Source organism: Polyodon spathula, chromosome 27 (genome assembly GCF_017654505.1).
Source record: "Polyodon spathula isolate WHYD16114869_AA chromosome 27, ASM1765450v1, whole genome shotgun sequence".
Taxonomy (NCBI): Eukaryota; Metazoa; Chordata; class Actinopteri; order Acipenseriformes; family Polyodontidae; genus Polyodon; species Polyodon spathula.
In genome coordinates this window covers 4,111,237-4,130,168 of record NC_054560.1, presented here as the reverse complement: position 1 = coordinate 4,130,168, position 18,932 = coordinate 4,111,237, and the positions used below count along the sequence as shown (strand labels likewise).

Below are 18,932 nucleotides of genomic sequence, written 5' to 3'. Positions count from 1 at the left end.
TCTCTGGTTACAAACTTGGTACCGTACCAAAGACACTTCGTGTTTGAATGACGGCGCAAATATTAATCACTGTGATTGTCCAGGACAGATGGTTGTTTGTTGTTTCATCATTAGAACTTTCGTAAAATGAAAGTTTTGCGTTGTAAATGTACGAATCTATATATATTTTTCAAATTCATGTTCACTTGACAAAGGCAAGTCAATATGAAAATGTATATTTAAAATAGCTGAAGATGTAATACAACTAGCCGTCTGTTTATCTTTATATCCATACTGTAGGCTGCTTTAAGATTGTGAATGCAGCAGCAATTGGCAGACTCGTACTGTACTGTACTGATTATAAAATTCTACTGCGCTTACATTTGGGATGGGAGAAGGGCGGGTGCTTACATTTGGGATATAGAATATATTATAATATATATATATATATATATATATATATATATTATATATATTATATATTTCTAATTCAAGTTACAAATATTTATTTTCCTTTGTTTTGCCTTGCGCCTTATGTATATAATAAGTATATAAGTACTACATATAGTCGGTGTTATGATCAAACCTTGTGGTATGACAAACTACTTTCCACATGGCCACCAGAGGGAGCTTTGCTGTACAAATTGCGGGCTATAGATAGTTTACCTGAAGTGTTTCTGGCAGCACTAGATAGCGCTGTTGCTTACATATGTCTTTGGCAGGCAACTGGAACTCAAGAACCACTTGTCAAAGAACAATAACTCAGAATTATCAAAGTAAATACAAATTAAAAACCAACAGTAGTCACTGAGTATTTTCTCGTGCCTCACTGTATAAGTTGCAGCTTACAAAATTCTGTACACTTGCCACATTTCCCCAGTTTTTAAGGTCACTATGTTGGCTTCCTGTGAAGCAGCACAGTGATTTCAAAACGCTGCTCCTCTCTTTACAAGGATATTCAGGGACCTGCCTGTTCGCGTGAGCTCCTTATTCCCTGTACTTCGGCTCCTGCTTTGAGATCAGACCTCTTGGTAGTTCCAAGAACTCGATTACAAACCCACAGTGGGAGGGCTTTTAGTGTTCGAGCTCCTTTGCTCGGGAGCGCACTTCCAGACTGCATCCAGAATGCTGAGCCTATATTTCTCTTTGATTCAGTCTTTCACTAGCGAGGAGTTTGCAGGTCTTCTGGCTCAATGTTGGTTTTTGTAAAGTGCCCTGGCATGCTTGCACACGAAGGACACTATATAAATGATATTGGTATGGCATGGTGTGGGTAAGCACAATAAAAAGGATTGCAACATCACACTGCTTGGTTGTATTTGCAGATCACTCTCCAAACATCTGCTTTTATTTCAGTGTAGTTTCACAGCAGCAGTTAGACTGCAGTGTCTACTTTCCTGTTTGCTTGTCTGAGCACTTCATCATGGGCCTCTCTCTCTCTCTCTCTCTCTCTCTCTCTCTCTCTCTCTCTCTCTCTCTCTCTCTCTCTCTCTCTTTCTCTGTCTGTAGCTGTGCTATAAGAAATTAAGTGCAGGCACATTCATCTGTCAACAAACCATTTCTTCTGAAGCGTTTGCCCTCCTCTCCCCTGTTCTATCTTCACTCCCTCTATGTCTTTATCCCCCTCCTTCCCTTTTCACTTCAATTCAATACATTTTTGTTGAAGCTGACAAGGCAGGAACATTACAAATTTGGTTTGTACTAAGAATTGATCATCGGATAAGAAAAGGATATCCAGGCCAGGTCGGGCACTTTCACAGCAAGCGGAAGTTCATTGCCGTTCATTGGTACTCGGTTGTAAACATGAGGGAAGGACAGCTCCTCTTGTTTGGAAATCAACACGCGGATGAATGGATTTACTGAACACCTGCTGAGAAATACTTCTTAAAGGCAATTCCAAGTAGTTGTACTTGAGTTTCAGCGCTACGGCACATATTTTAAGTGATACAGGGCAGTACACTGTGAAACAGAATAGCCACTACCAGCCCGTGCTGGCTCTGAGGGAATATTTCAGTTTTGCTCACTGTCAAATCTACCCATCTGATATTCAGCACAGTGTGTAAGGCAGTGCTCAGGACAGACTTGGGTAGCTTGCCCTCGCACACAGAAACCCTGAAATAGCGTCGGTATTTAGGCCGGTGTTTGTACCAAAAATTATAAAACAATAAAATAACAGGATCCCATCTCTGGGCTCTGTGTCCCGAAGAAACAGAAATGTTAGATGCAGATGTATGCATCTGACCCCCTTATATTGCACTGAAGATCGTTTGGCAAACTGCACTCTGCCTTATAACTGCAACTGTTGTACAAATGTAAGGAGGCTGAAAATAAAGAGTGAAATGTACTCTTAAATATGATGCACAGAGGCACATTTTATTGTGCAGGGCAGTGTGTAATGGTGGAAGGCTAGCGAAGCATGGTGAAAGCTTGGGGAAGAATGTTCAACGCTGGAAAGGTAAATGTTTGCTCAGATAGATAGATGGGCAGATGGGGGGGAAGCTGTGAAAGAGCCCAGTCATTTCTTTGCCTGGGAATTCCATTGAGTGCAAAGCAAAGGAACAGGCTCTGTTCTCTCCATTTAAATGTCCGGCAAACAAGGGGGTGTGAAAGGGCTCCCGATTGAGAAGCAAGGGTCAATGGATCCGGGATCAGGAATGTCTTCTCCTCCCCAGCGGGAGTGTTTAATCTTCACCGTCCCGTCAGAGGATCTCAGGGAATTCAAACAGCAGGGCGACACCACAGACATGGAGAGACACCTGATCACGGATTTAACATGATTCTGGATAGGGATTGGGGCCCTCACAGTGATCAGAACAAAGAGTCATATTCTGATGCAGCTTCAAAATTCAAAGGGAAAATTATTAGGAACTAAGTCAAGTGCAGCCACGTTTCGGCAAGTGCATTCTTCAAGAGCCAAAAGATGTGTCTGCTTGACTTAGTGCCCTATAGTTTTTCCTTGTCATAATCTTCTACTTCAAATACACAGTATATCATTTATTACTAGCAATGACCCCCCCCCCCCCCACTGCAAAAAACAGTTTCTGCACAGATGACTGCTGAGTCTAGTATGATGGCTGTGCTGTCCTTGTGCTGTCAAGTATGATAGTCAAGCTGCCTCAAATTCAGGGTTATAAAAGACTCCCCGGTCGTGCATTCAAATGTGTTACAAGTGAAAATATACATACAGATAGACAGATAGACAGACAGACAGACAGACAGACACACAGTGCTCACCCGTTATAACACGCCTCATTACAGTGTGGAATCGGTTATAGCACTGTAGGGTTGTGGTTCCCATTTGCTCCATAATGCCATTACAGCAGCCCTGTTATACTCGTTATGAGGTGGAACACAAATAGCACTGTCTTGTAACTATGGCTCCCCACTGCAGTGTTATAAAGGGTGAGCACTGTATGTGTGTGTGTGTGTGTGTGTGTGTGTTTGGTCAAAAGAGCCAGCTTGCCATATTTTCCTGTTGAACATGCATTTGTCAAGGGAAAGTGTGTTTGAACAGTGCAGGTACTGGATAGGCTTTTGATGCCCTGGGAACTACACTCACTTATTTCTGTATTAATGTGCTTGTTGTGTAATTTACTTCATAGTTGTAACAATCTGCTATTCCTTTCTATTTAAACCCTCAGGGATCACAGTATTGAGTCTGTCTATCCATATATATTTCCATTATTCTTCTGTGTGCACTATCTCACAAATTGTAGGTCATTCATGTTAGGTACATTTATATAATAGGCTTCAAACCCTAATATTAATGTGATGAAGCCGTCTGAAATGTCTTTGGATCAGATGCCTTATATAAGACGTCATATTAAAATGATCTGTCATTTGGTTGGCTTTACAGAACCCTTTTTTTTTCAAGTACATCGCTATAGATTTAAAATAAATTAAAAAAAATGAAATAAAGTCAACTTCTATAGGGTGTAAAATACAAGCAAGGGAAGAACGCTGCCAGTGTTAATAAGAGGTGTGAAAATTGATTTTAAACACTGGATTGGCACTCCTTTTAATGTTAAAAGCGAATTATTCATCCATAACTCCAAGCAAAGGTAAAACACATCCTTAGGGGAAAAAAAGAGCCCTGCGTCTTTAAATGTCTGGTCCCTTTTCTCAGTCATTCTTCAGGTTGACTCAAGCAGGCAACCTCACCAGACTAAATTTAAACTGAACTCAGCCCTGCCGAGACTACGTTCAGAGTGTCATTGCGGATCATTGCGGGTCTGGAATTCCGAGACGGGTCGGAAAGAAGTCTGGAGTACCCTGTCAGACGATCCATAAACACACTCTGCAAAGCTGGCAAACAGCAACCTGTGTGGGGTCCAGGATTGACTGAGTGAGAACTTTAAAGGGTTATATTGAGCATTAGGACGTATGGTACTGCTAGGTAACCATTTCGTACAGTGAAGTTTAAACAATGCTCTCAGTTACTGCCAGAGTTGCCAAGTCAGCTTATAATAAGCGGGATTGGGCTTGTCTTTTGAGAGTCGCGGGTTGGAATTTGCATAAACGCCTATACGCTAACATGAGTTGTGAACGCTTGTTTTGGGCTTGTTTTGAAGAACGAGGTCGCTATTTTTCTGTCTGAAATCTGGTTACTGTGGGTTAACTCTGTACTTTTTCACGTTACTTTGAAGGGAGTTTTTTCGGCTGTACCCATCATGTCCAGGGAGCTGGTGAAATTCAGAATGCACACGCACATTGAATACAGTTAGTCACAACTGAACTTAAGAAAACCAAAAGTCTTGAAAAGGTTTGAATGAGGTTTATTGTCTATTTCTAGAAGATAGATTTTTTTTTTTTTCTTTTCAGTTTCTAACACACAAAACCACTTTTTCAGGAACAGTGACTTGAAACCTGGTTCCAGGAGACTGGGAGACCTAGTCTGAGGCAACTTCGCTGTATCAAACCCCAAGTCTCCCCTGGTGTGCCGTGAAACCTATTCTCCTGGAACCATGTTCCAAGCCCAAGTGGCTTCGTGTTCCCTAGGTTAGGATTTTTTTTTTTTTTTGCAGAGCAGAGGGGAGAGCTGCAGTGAGGTCAAGGATGAGCCTATGTGCTTTCGTTTACGACCGAAAGAAAAAGAATCATTCATTCCCTTTGCGTGGCGAGCGGCTCGGTAAATATAACATGACAGGTTTATATCCTTAAAACTGCGCTCTCACCGCCCCGTCAGTAAACACGCCGGTCTGAAAAGCCGCGGTGGAGTTCGAGGCGGAGCAGACAGGTGGCTTAGCGGTCCAGCGTGGTGGACACGGAGAGGGGAGAGGGGAGAGGGGAGAAAGGGGAGAGGGGGGAGAGGGGGCTGTGCGCTCTGGAGTTATAATATGTTACCACTTCTGCACAGCTGAAAGAATCACGTGTCACAGCGAACATATATTTATCATTAAACTAACTAAATAAATAAATAAATAAAAACCTGCTTTGGCGTGACGTACTGGGTTAAAGGAAACTCAGTTTGCATGCCTTCATTCATTTCAGGTTGGTCACCGGTACTGCCTTCGGGGTCACAGTGTCACTGGCTGTGAATTGGGGAGTCAGTCTAGAACTTCAGAAGCAGAAGGAAAGAACTGAGGGGATCATTTCAGTGACCGAGAAACGAAAGCATTTTCTTTAGCCCAGATTTGACCATTTATGACTAATGACCTATTCAGCTAATGGAAATAAACAAGGGGTGACAGGATTGTCATGATAGCTGCAGCCTCTTATTTGACGTTGTATCTTTTGCATTGCAGGCAGGTTCCTGCATTGATGTAATGGGTCATCATTTTAGGAAGAATGTGAAGAAGTAAAAAAACCTGCCTTGAATATTTATTTTATAAAGCAGAGTGCTGTGAAGTCTACTTTCGTGTTTATTTAATTTTCTACAGGATATGGTTGTGTTTTTAATAAAATATTCCCTGGCTGGACAGAGTTAGTTGTACATTCCTATGCATATTGTTGCTGGAGATGAAAACACAGGCGTTTTTAAGACGTGCAAGTTTGTGCTTTGGAATCAAATAAATTTAAGCTGGTTTCAATTATGAGTCATTCGAGTCTTAATTACATTTTACTGGTAATCACTGATAATAACAATAACAGTTAGGGCTGTAATTGTAAGAAATTGAACCACAACCCTACAGATGCTGGTGTGTGTGTGTCTGTGTACATAATGACCAGTTTATATATATATATTTCCCAATAGACAAAGTTTATTGTAAATTCAGTATTAAAAACATATTTCTAAAGAAACACAATGGCCCTGTTGATTAAATACCATTTTAAACATGACAATAGGCACAGGCATCAGTGACATTTACACAACACATGAGCAGAGAAAGCCTTCAGCTTCAATATAGAACAGGGATACCCCTTGCATTGTGGACCATGGACACATCTAGCAATTCTGTGGTGTAACAATTCTGCTTTACTTTTTAGTATGTGCCATGCTTTTGGTTTTGTGCAAAGGTTTCACTGAGCACACAACAGGGACAGATGCACCAGTAAACCAGTGTTGCTGAGCTGGGTTATTCCAAGGACCCTGCCTACAGGGGTTTTATTACTTCTCGAAGGACAGACAGGGTTCCAAATAAAGTACTCCACAGCTTCTCACCTATCACCAGTCTGAAACAAACCTGACTTGGTCGTGTTTATTGCTGCTCTCAGCAGCTCAGTACTGCACTGCTTATAAAAAAATCTGATGTAAAAGTGAGGTGGAGGAGGCAGAATAGCAGAATACACCCCCCCCCCCCCCCCCCCATCAGCGATATAAAACACAGATCACACATTGTGAAACCCTCAATAACTAGAGCTGTGGAATGTCCATATCAAGTTTAATCACAGCTAGATGGGCAGTTATCAAGATGTAGTGAAAATAAGTCATATTGTAAAATGAACACAGTGTTCTTCAGCACTAATGCACTGTCACAAAGATCAATTTAAAAAAAAAAAAAAACTTTAATAGGAAAAACAGAACAAAATAAAACCGAAGCTACACATGTCTCCATGCAAGTGTTCTCCACGAGGCTCGTGCGTCTGATTTTTGTTTAAGGAAAGTAATTAAATGTGAGAAAACGCATCCAGTTAGTCCTACTAAGACAAAAGAGGACCTGCACACACTGTAGAAATCGCGGTAAAAAAAAAGGACATGTTTTTCAGTTTGAGAAAATAAAAACAATGCAATAAAAATGACAGCACTGAGGTCCCTTCTTTTTGGTTCTTGTTTCAGTTCAGTAGCTGTTGAGAGACGAGGAGAAGAAGAGAGGAGAGCGATATTAACACAGTGTGACAGAACCACCACACAATTCCCACAGTATTCCAGCACTTTTCCCATGGTTATACTATGCATTTACCATAGTTTACCCTGGTTCGCCATGTAGCTTAAAATGCTTTACCATGCTTACCTATGCTTTATTACATTCTAATCTGCTTTTACTATGAGAAACGTTTATAAGGGGCTGAATCCACTCGGATAGCTTCAATCCCCCCCACTCTATAACACACTCACCTGGAGACCCTGCAGTTGCGTGTCGACACGTAGCTGCCACTGTATGAGATGTCACACCTCACTATGTTGTTGGAGAAGTCTGACTCCTGCACCTGGAAATTGGGGTTCACAGTCACCTGGGAGAAAAACAGAGACGGGAAGGGTCAATAAAACTTCCCAACACCCTCCCTCCTCAGCTCTCCAGCATCCCCTCCCCAGCCTGTCTAACACAGTCAGTGCCAGGTGTTGTGATTCACTTTCTGGATTACTTTTCACTACAAAAGTAAAAGTTAAGATCACCAAATTTGAAGTCCGATTCGACGCCAGGCCTCCAGGGGTGGAAGGTTAGTGTAGACAGCCCTGCCAGCCCCCCCTGATGTCCTTACACACAGCTATATAGACCTCCGTTAGCTCCCCTGTAGCTCCAGACTTTATAGAACAGCTTGTCAATATTTACTCTTCTTTCTCCACTCTATAGAGACTCCCTGCAGCACTGTTGCACTGTCTGTCTGGGACATGTGTTTAAGGGGTGCACTCTCATCCTCTCGTTTATAGCTGTTAAAGGAAATAAGGTGACCAGGCCACACTAATAAAAGCGTTTTCTAAAGAGAGCCCTAATGCCCTCGGTATCAATGCAAGTCTTTGCTGTGTTCCTGTCCCTGTCAGGGTAATAAACACTTGAGTTGGTCCCGACGCGAGTCTCTGTTTTTCTTTATTCAATGAAACCTGTTGCTTGTTTCTCATTTCACTATAAATAAACACGCTCAATTTGTGTGTTTTGAAATGAAATGCTTGATATTTATAAAACAGACAGCAGTCTGGAAAATTTTCATCAATAGCAAACTGTGTTTTTATTCATTAAAAAAACTGTTTGCCCAACCCATTCTTTAAGTATAAAGTTTGTGAATAAGACCCAGGGTATGGTCGCTGCTAACACACAGCATGAAAAAATTATATTCTAGCAGCACCAGCCCTGTCCTTATAAAAGCTGAACTGAGAAAACTTGAACACTTAAGTATGATAGTGGCTATTAATGGACGTTCCTCATTATCCTGAACACTAGTTCACACCTCATCTTTGGTTAGTTACTGAAAGAGAATTCTTAATCGCAAAACTAAAATGAACCAATCAGAGCACAGGAAAGGGAGGGTGGGGGGCGTTACCTTGAGGATGTAATTTCCTGGCTGCACATCTGTGATGTCAATCCACTGACAGTCGATGTTAGCGTTGTAGGTGTCGTAGCAACCAGGACCCAATCCCTGTTGAGAGACGAACCAGAAGTTAGAGAAGCATGTGGAGTTTCCTGAAGAATTCGACGGTCAGGGCTTGGCTGCAGTTCACCCTCCCACCTGCGTGTGTGCTGTGCAGGCGTAGCGGCGTCTGAATCCCGGGTCACAGGACGTGTCTTCCAGGCAGAAGCTGGCCTTGTGACCCTCGGCCATTCTACGGCCAGAGGACACTTCAAGCAAGTCATAGTTACTGAAGGCGTCCATACTGTGATAGTGCCTGGGAACGAGAGAAAGAGAAGGGGAGGAGGGGGTTAGTGTGTGAAAGAGATGGGCAGGGGGCAAGGACTGGGGGATACCCTGGAACCCCATATGTATGGTTAACTGCATGCTGGTTACTTGGACAGAAATAAACAGGGGGTGCTAATGTTAATATATTGTACGTAATGATTTGAACTCTTAACTGATGGCAGCTGTGCCACTCCCATTGGTGCCTTGGCTTGACGGGTAGGAAATCTCCTGTTCCTTGGTTTTTGACCCTCTGGGGGAACCGTAGCAGCACCCTGTACTGGATGTCAGACACACCAGGCCTATAAGCTGACCTAAAACAAACAAACAAATACAAGATCTAGAAGCATTCATTTACTGGAATGGTCAGTCATAGTTCAGAATGGAAATAAGACTCATAGCAGTTTGATCCATTCCAGGTTTTGCTATGAGCTTGATTAGCCACAGTGTTTTGGCGACAACCTCAGGTGTGTAATATTAGACTCCAAGTAAAACCATGAATGGCTCAAACTGCTATGCAATGGGAGTCTTATTTCCATCCCTGTATAGAACACAGAGTTATAATTATACTCCCAATTTCTTACTGGATACATTCTATTTAGGACCTTCAAGTTAATTGCAAAAGTTCTGGCCATATTCTTTTTGACAATCCTGGATACGTGAAGATAATAACCGCCCCCAAAGAGTTAACACAAAATGCATTTTCTTGTGGCTGGTTGTGTCACTGCCAGGCAGGGTTGGCACCCCCACACACACCGATCCACACAGTGATGATGAATGATCTGGAACTGGCACAGGGGTTGGCATCCTCCCTCTGTGTACAATTCTCCAGCAAAACACAAGCCAAACTAAACCTCGCCGCACGGAACGCTCCATTGCGTTCTGAACTCTGAACAGTCCAACAATTTCACATGAGATAAACAAGCAGTCCTCAAACACACACCAACACACGTCAATCTGCGGAATGCTAAAGGCATCCATTCCGCAAACAGAATGCTACTGTTTAAAGATTCTTTTCCTTGGCTATCCAGATCCAAGAATTTGTGCTATCCTGTGTCCAGTTCCCAGTGATGTATCACTGAACAGTTAGACTGCTATTGTGCTGCTCTCAAATGCAGCTTACCTGCAGTACACCGGTAACCTGGGGACGACCCTTTCCACCTGCACCTTTGTGCTGCACGTACCTGGCTAAGCAGTTCTCCTCGGCAGCACACCTGAGAGCATACATCTGCACTCTCTGGATGTAGGTACCTGCCTGGATGAAGTAGGCGTCAGGGATAAGATCCGGGAGACCTACATGGGAAACACAGATCGTAAACCACAGTTACTGAAAGCAGGTTGTCATTACCAAGGCAACAATGGGTATAGCGTCCTGTGGCTTCGGCGCAAAGCAAGACCGCTCCGTCTGACACGTGCAATCATTCACAGCAGTTGTTGACTTTGAAAGCCAAACATTTTTTATCCTGCCCTACAAAAATAACAATTTTATTATGAAATGATGCAACCACTTGATATATGGGTTATATAAGGGCTGGATCAGTTTCCCGGTTCATTAGTTAGTCGGTTAGGCAGAGGAACTTTTTAATAAAGCAGACACAACCTGAATCAGTGTAGGGGTCACCTGTCTGCAGAGCAGCTCGAATGCACCCCTCGGGCAATACTAATGATATGATATCCCATGTAAAAAGACCTGCAGTCTAACAGCCTATATTATCAGCTTATTGCATCTCCTCTGCAGTTGCATTTATTTGAGTTTGGTTATTTTTTGTTGGTTTATGATTAATATTAATTACGCAACTGCTCAGGCATGTTTGAAAATCCATGGGCACGTTAGCGTTTGCGATAGTGCACGCTAGCAGAGCTGGCCAATGGTCCTACCAATTGACCTACCGTTCTGAAAGTACCTGGTACCGTAACCCGTCCCCGGGGGCCTCCGAGTGCGAGCCGTCATGCGAGTCCGCCCGGCCCCCGAGGGCGAGGGGTAGACATTATAGAACACCGTGTTCCTGCTGTTCTTGTACGGGTTCTGGGGGTCGTCCCCCGCCATGCCCCCCACCGCCTGGGGCTCGTCGTCAGACTCTAACACCGCCACGTCTCGCAGGTCCGCGTTGGAGCCAGCGATTGACGTTGTGGGGGATAGGTTAGGCATAGCGTCGTCGCCGGTAATGGTCACCGTGTCGACCGACTGGCCCCACCTGCTGTCACTCCCAGCACTAGTTCTCCCTTGTTGCACCCTGCTTCCCTGTTGGTGAGGTGATTGCACATAACGGCCATCGTTTGTGTTAGAACTCCCTGGAGCCGGCCAGACAGAAGAGGGTGGCTCTGAGTCCCTTCCTGGAACCCCTGCACCAGCCACACTGACGTCACCGCGAGGGGGATTCCTCCCGCCTCTGGGGGCTCCGCTGCCTGAGAATTCTGGAAGAACCCCCGCAGCAGTGACGTTATTCCAACCCGAACTGGACCCCGATTGATATCTGCGTGCGCCTGGGCTGCCCGCCGATCTAGCCGAGGACGAGCGTGACGCGCCAGACTGCGGTGAACGCCTGGCACCCGACCCACGGCTGACCGTCATATAAGCTCTAGAATCAGCGTCTAACATGGTTGACCCGGAGCTGAGCGTCTGCTGCTGGGCCGGTCCCGGGTCCGAGAGGCTCAGTACTGGCGCCCTGGGTCCATTATCCACATCAAAAGATGCGCCCGCTGCTTGGCGGCTGCTTCCCTCCCGGTTGGTGCTCAGTAAGACGCTGTGGGACCCCGTCCTTCTGTCTGCAGATACTGCTGGCGGGTGGTACTCGGACCCGGTGCTTAGCAAGCTGTACATCTGCCCGTTATTTTCCCACTGGATCTTCTGTCTCCACGGCATCCCGGTCCGTAAGCGACCCCGTTGTGGCTGCTGCTGCTGTCCAGCTATGAAATTGAACCCGCTGTGCAACAAGTAAAAGAATAAAACCGTGAGCTTCACCATGATAATTCAAGTTTGTAAAATGCACAGAAATGCTGCTTTTCCCCTTTTTGGAAGCTGTGTGAGGCGGCGACCGGTTAGGGTATGTTGCGTTAGTCCGAAGTGATTAGAAGTCTAAGCTGTACCAGATCCGCAGCTCTGCAGCACGGTCTCGCTTTTTGGAGGGCAGAAGGAGGAGGGAGGAGGTGGAAAAGTGTAACTTTCTTAAACTGGCTGAGTTTGCGTACGCATGCACAGAGGCACGGTGCTTTTAAGGGTTTTACTTAACGCTGTAGCTGCCGTGGAGACGTGTTACACAACTGTGTTTGTGTAATGGAAGAATAACCATAGAAACACAGGTCCACGTAACAAATGGTAACTACGGTTATATTTTGACTTAAGAATCAATTGTTTAATTTGAATGTATTTCAAATATTTAACCTGTAAAAAAATGCAGAGGAATAATGTCTTTAAGATGTGATTCAGATTCCCGCAGGGCTTCAAAGTGTCATTTATACAGTGAAATTCACAAACACACACATAGCCTTGGTGTGTATTGTGCTCCGCATGAAGTAAAGCCATAAAGACCATGAATTGAAAATTTGTTTGCAATATTATGTTTTTATATATATATATATATATATATATATATATATATATATATATATATATATATATATATATATATATCAAGTCATGCTTGATAGGTGCCAAATAAAATACTGCTGGCTCTTTCACTCGGTTTCAGCCCAGACCAGAACTACTTCATCAAACACCTTTTACAGTCTAGTATTCCACTGAACACCAGATCCTGCGTCCAATCAGAATGAAGGAGCCATGAGATCCATTGTAAAGTATACGCTGTGCTGTGGTTTGGGTTGATGGGCCCTGGTTGAAGCAAAGCTCTGGACTATTCAATTCAATAACTAACTCTGGTCAACAATACAGATCTATATAGACGTCTAGGAAATATAACTCCGTTCAAAACTGCAGAAGAGTACTGCAGGAAATAAAACTCCACCCAAAACTGCAGGCCGCCAAACTCAGCTAATATATTAATATGCTATGCCTAATCTGTATTTAAATTTCAATATAACTATTTGATTCAGCCCTGTTTTTCAGCCCTGCGCTAAGCTAACCCATTTTTAGATAATTCCTCTGGAGCCCATCACCCCTGAAGAGTCAGGGACCACGTTGTGTCAGAGAACTGGATTCGGGACAGTTATTTCTGAGTTGTTTGTGCTAGGAAAGAGATCCTGTTTATTTAGCTTGGAATACGCTTCTATTAATACTGGCAGAACAGCTACTCAGACCAGGGGCAAAGCAGGGCTTTCGTATTTCCGAAGAGCTTTGTTTTAAAAGGACTTGTTGCTTTGTTTTGTTGGTCTCAAGTGACTCTGAGAACTTTATAATTCGCAGTGGGCCGCTTTGTTGTGTTTGTTTTAGATGGAGAGCTCAGAGAACATGGTTATGTTTATATTGTGTTGTTGGAAGGAGTTGTAGGCTGCTTCAACCTCAACTCCCACACTTTCCTCCCTGCCACCCCAACAGCGCCCTCTTCTGGGGAGAGCAGTGAGGGGGCAGGTGGATACAACAGAGTTCCAAACTCAAACAGAAGCGTCACCAAGCAAGAGCCACATCAGATAGGTGAGGCTTTATATATAAAACAGTACAGATCAGACCTCATTAAACGTGTCTTACTTTTTTAAATATTTTAAATATATCATATTTCTGTAGGAAAAGATACATTGTATTGGGGTTGCAGGCCACACTGTTTAAGGAACTGACCCACGAGACTACTGGTGGCTAGTTTCCAGAATAGATCCTTCATATTTGGAACCCCGAAATATGATTCTAATAGTTCTTTAGAATCTTCACAAGTTTTTTTTTTTTTTTTTTTTAAGAAATAATCTAGGCCCCCTTTTCTTTACATAAATATATTAGTCACTAAGCTTCTTGGTATGAAAAAAGCCCATTAGGCAGGGGGTACACGTTTTCTACTGAAGGTTGTTCTAAAAATGGGCCCGCTGCTTTGAAAAGAGCCGAGGTGAAAAGCGAGGCACTGTTCAGACTGCTGTCAGCTTTGAAATTTTCTCGAAGTGATACAATATTAACAGGGGGCGGGGGGGGGGGGGGGGGGGGGGGGGTCGGTTTTAGAAAAACAAGAGATAGAAAACGTTCCCTAAACCCAAATGTAACACAAAAGTGTCTGTGCTTAGGTATATACGATGCAATTTCCCCATGAATCCACCAATTTGCTTCACTTAACTGATTCGAGAGATCCAGATGTTTGGCTTAAGTTTAGGTCGAACAAAGTTATGATACCTAATGGCCACACGGGGGCAGTGTACCGCTGTCGCTAAATTGGTTCTACGCTTAAAAGTAAAGCATCGCTACAGAAAGAACCATGATATCGTCAAGTGCGCATAAGAACAAATCCTGTGAAGCATCATAATATGTGTACAGTTGTTATTATTAGATGGGGTGCCCTCTGAGTCCTGTCAACATGTGTTATGTACTTAATGTGATGTTGATGTGCTTTATTATTATTATTATTATTATTATTATTATTATTATTATTATTATTATTATTATTATTTTAGTTACGGCTATTATGGTTCTTGTTGTAATTATTAAATATACAAAATATTAAGCACTCAGAAAAAGGCTTTTTTGCACATTGTAAATGCATTACGTTGCAATGTTATAGCATAAACTACAGCGTCATATAAGGGAGTTCCGACAGCGACGCGTAATTTTCCACGCGTGGAAGTGTCCCAACGTACAGTTAGTCCAGTGACTGTGTTCGGATGCGGGAGGGTCTATTCTTTACAAAGCTGACCTATGCTTTATCATGCTTTGCCTATTTAAACCTGCAGGCATCGTAGTATTAAGTCTATTTATTGATGTGTTCCTTGTGTTCCGCAGCACTGTGCAGTGTCGCGTACGCCTCGTGTACTGTGGGCGCCGCTGTATCAATCCCATGTCAGGTCGATTTTGAACACGTTAAACTGTCTGGGCATTGCTGGCTGCAACCCAACGATTAAGGTAACCTTTAAACGCACAGAAACCCCCCGGGAAGTGTGACCTTCCCTGGTATTAGTATATAGGCGGAATTGCAGCGTGGCTGAATTGGATAACTCGTGTTCTCTCGACGTTTGAAGTGGGGCACTAAGCTTATTCCATGGCCAAATAGGTACACATGTCGAGGCTGCGGGGGGCTATTAATAACACGGACACTCGTGACTGGAGCTCTACCCCCCCCCCCCCCCCCAACCACCCCACCCCCCCCGTCATCAAGTCTATAACTGGGGTAGAGGCTGCGACTGCTGCGCGGCACAAGACTTTCTGCGTCAACCTGAACGATTAAATACAAAAAAAATTACCCCAGAATAGTAAGTATTCCTAATATAGCCTGCTGTCAGGGAAATGCTTTCTTTATAATATTGACAAAGTGAAACTTCCCAGTGACGCATAGTTGCATTTGGTACAGTATTAGTGATTGTGTTTTGTTGTTTTAATAAAACCTATTTAATAACACAAGAAAATGTTTTTGGATTCACATTGACAAAAGAACCAAAACAAACAAACAAACAAACAAAACTAAAACAAACAAAACCCAAACAATAAAACGAGTTAAGCGGCGTGTGTGCGTGTGTGTTATACATTGAAAGTAAACAATCCAAAGATGTTGTACAAAGTATCCTGTACTGTGATGTTTTTAAAAAAACGACATATATTTCATTTGGCAAATCCAGGTTGTGTGCTTCGCTCTGACATTTGCTTCAGGAAAAACACGGGTCTGCCCTTTAGCATTCTTATGGAAAACTAGACGAACGCAACAGCTCACTGCTGTGGAAAATAAAGACTTGTGTGTTTTTTTTTTCTCAGTACACCAAAACCCGTGCTTGCCACACGCGAATGGTTTAGTGTTTTACAGTGGGGGAACATTTCTTTGAGATGGAATGACTGTTTATAACAAACTTCACCAGCGCGCTTTTCCCACCCCCGCCAGGTGCTTTATGGAAATCGTAGTTTTGGAAGCTGGGATACATTCTGGAACCACGTAATTGAAGGAAGGATATTATTGCCGGTGGATCTATTAACGTTATTTTTTCAAAAAGGAAATGATAAAGGCGACCCTCTCAGTACTGGTTATAAATACACCAATACTATTTTGAAAAGTTGTTGTATCCCAGAGAGCGGCAGGAGCCAATGAACAAAATAACACGGACATTTGAAATATTGCAACACATTTAGAAAAACAATATACCGGTATATATTATTAAGGCAATAGATTTATATTGAAGGTAATGTATCTCCGAATATATGTGAATATATTAAACGTGCCCTTCAGTAAGATATTTTAAAAACGTGTGCTGCAGGAGTTGATGGGTTAACAGCTGGCTTGGTTTTGAATAGTTTTCAATGTAAAAATAGATACTGCACTCGCAGGACTGGAAACCTGTCGCCTGTCGCCCCAGCAAGGGTTGACTTTGGGCTAATCCACTCTCTGATTGGATTCACACATAAACCAATCACGTCAGAGCGAACACAACTTGCCCACCTGTGCGCTGCTACCTCATTGATCAGTTGAGTTGGGAAGGAACCAGGCACCTCACTGATTGATCATTTTTAATCAACATATTATCACGTGAAACCTTCAAAACGATTTATTTACAATATCTTTTCAACATATTACAGTAATCTATTGCAAACAAGCTTGCACTGTTGTCAATGCACGACAACCTCCGTCTGCCCCTGACAGTGTTCAGTACAGCCATGTGCAGGGGAACTTTGCTGCTCTTTGATTCAGAAGCAAAGGTGCAAACTTTGCTGTTCAGCAGAACCTCAGAAAGGGAATCGGGTTCCTTTATTTAGGTGCTTTTCTGAAATAGGAAAGAAGACTAAGCATCTCATTCTGTAACTCCACCTTTCTCCTCTGTCTGTTGTTGCCAGTAGTTTATGACGAGGATGCAGAATTACACATACCGGCCCCTGCGCTCACCTTTCCCTGCGGAGCTCAGACATGCAAGCCAGCGTGACTCGCAGGGCTGTGTCCAGGGCTACGGCCATCTGCCAGTCCACCGTGAGGGTATGGGAAGATAACCATCTTTATACAGGCCTATATTTAAATTCCCTGACACTGCAGGCAGTCATGCTGAAGACAGATATAGTCCTCCCAACGTCTTTCAGCAATGCATCAAAGAACAACGGTGCAAAGCAAGAGCACACTTTTCCCCTGTATAGATTCTGAGCATTTACGTATTTTTTATCATGGAACTAGTGATTAATCATTCTGTGCTTTGCAATGCTTTTACAATCTGTTAACTGTGCTGTACTACACTTTCCTGTCGCCCACACTCTGTTGTCACCTGGCTGCCTAGCTTTGTCAGAACACATATGACAGCATGCTTTATCGCGGAGTTCGTTGGACCCGGCATCTCCCTCTTACTATGGTGGCTGGAATAAGCGTTGCATTTCTGAGAGGTTTGTGTTGGTAAGCAAGGCTGTGAGAGTTCAGTCCAGCACTGAGGGTGGTCTGGGGTCTGGGTCGTTCTCAGATGACAGGTTGTTGGTTCGCTGTTACTCATAGTAAAATACCCTTTCATCAGAACACAATTATTCAGATAGATAACAACTCAACACTGCAGCCTCGTATCTGGGCGATTTGCCCAAGTGAGCTGATCGCACCATTTAACAGAAAAATGAAACCGTTTGAGGTATTAACAAAAAAAAAAAAAAAAAAAAAAAAAAAGATTTTGTTTAACGACACTGAAAGTTGCCTTTAATTTTTGTAGTATTTTTTTCAAAGTAAGGAAGAAATGAAAAAGAAAATAGTCCTTAATTTAGGGATGCTGAAAGTCACTGTGTTTCATTCGACATTTTTGTACCACAGGTTTAGTTTTAGTTTGTATTTATTTATGTATTTATTTATTTAACATGAACACGTTAATAAAACGAAGAAAGACAGAACTGTACAGTTGACTGACCACTAAGCTCTCTCCTCACTCACTCCCAGTTAGGTCTGACTGTTCCCTCTGATATTTCGAGGGACTTTCCACTGTGAAGCAGCTACAGCTGGAACCGGCTTACCAGGGGGTTAAACCAGTTGCTAGGCAACCTAGCATCAGGTTTCACCTAGAAAGAGGCCTCTGCTCTCTGACAGTTTTTGGCTCCAGTATATCTGATTTTAGCATATCAGTACCCTGTGCCAAACATTCCCACACGGAAAAATGTATGGAAATGCTATAGCTGGCATTGCAGGCATGCAGGCTGGGCATAACGCTCCTATTTTAGATTAGGAATGCTTTAAAATGAAGTATTGGTAATAATAATAATTAAGCAGTATAAGTTTAATTTGACATGATTTCTGTCTGACCTAAACCAACAGATCGAAAACAGAAATTTCAAATGGTTGTTATCACATCAGTATCAGGCTCTACTCTATATATAGCTGCCAAATCTGGCTCAGTAAATATTGGCTCTTGTGAACTATAAAAGATCTATTTCTAAGAGGCTGCATGAAAGCCATTGAGACCAGCGCTGCAATCTAATTATAATCTAGTAGGGTGCATGTCAGGGAAAATCACTTAAAGTCAAAACCAGGGCCCAAGACAGCACTGTGTATTGCTGTGTTTGCAAGAAACTTCTTACATTGCTTTTACCATACTGCAGCGATACAGCTATTTCTTTCAACATCAAGCCAATCTTATTGGTGTTTTCATTTACACATCGTCATGGGTCACGAATTGCAGGCAAGAGCGTGTTCTGGATTCAGCAAATAGCAGGCAGTCTATGTGCAGTGCTGTACTTGTGGGGCATTCATTCCTGTCTCTTTATTTTCATGTTAGATTAATCCACCCCTCCTGGTGTATGTCATTTGGCAGGTAGGGCAGCATATACTGAGGCGGGATTCTTTCGTTCGCATTGGGTGCTATAAAACTCACTCTGATAGATGGCCAAAATGAAGCGTCGGTCACAGCAGATGGAGTGACGGAGCGGAGTGGAATGTCATGTGGAC

The 18,932-nt window shown here is 43.0% G+C and overlaps 1 protein-coding gene across 1 annotated transcript; it reads right to left on the bottom strand.

Annotated features, from left to right (window-relative positions):
- Positions 1-6,157: 6,157 nt before the first annotated feature.
- Positions 6,158-12,161, bottom strand: LOC121301656 (protein-lysine 6-oxidase-like). The gene is made up of 7 exons (XM_041231231.1): positions 10,858-12,161; positions 10,152-10,260; positions 9,144-9,281; positions 8,803-8,959; positions 8,617-8,712; positions 7,475-7,590; positions 6,158-7,203 (listed from the first exon to the last, which is right to left on the bottom strand). The coding sequence occupies exons 1-7, from the start codon at positions 11,930-11,932 to the stop codon at positions 7,197-7,199; spliced, it is 1,698 nt and encodes a 565-aa protein (XP_041087165.1). The 5' UTR covers positions 11,933-12,161; the 3' UTR covers positions 6,158-7,196.
- Between the last annotated feature and the right edge of the window lie 6,771 nt (positions 12,162-18,932).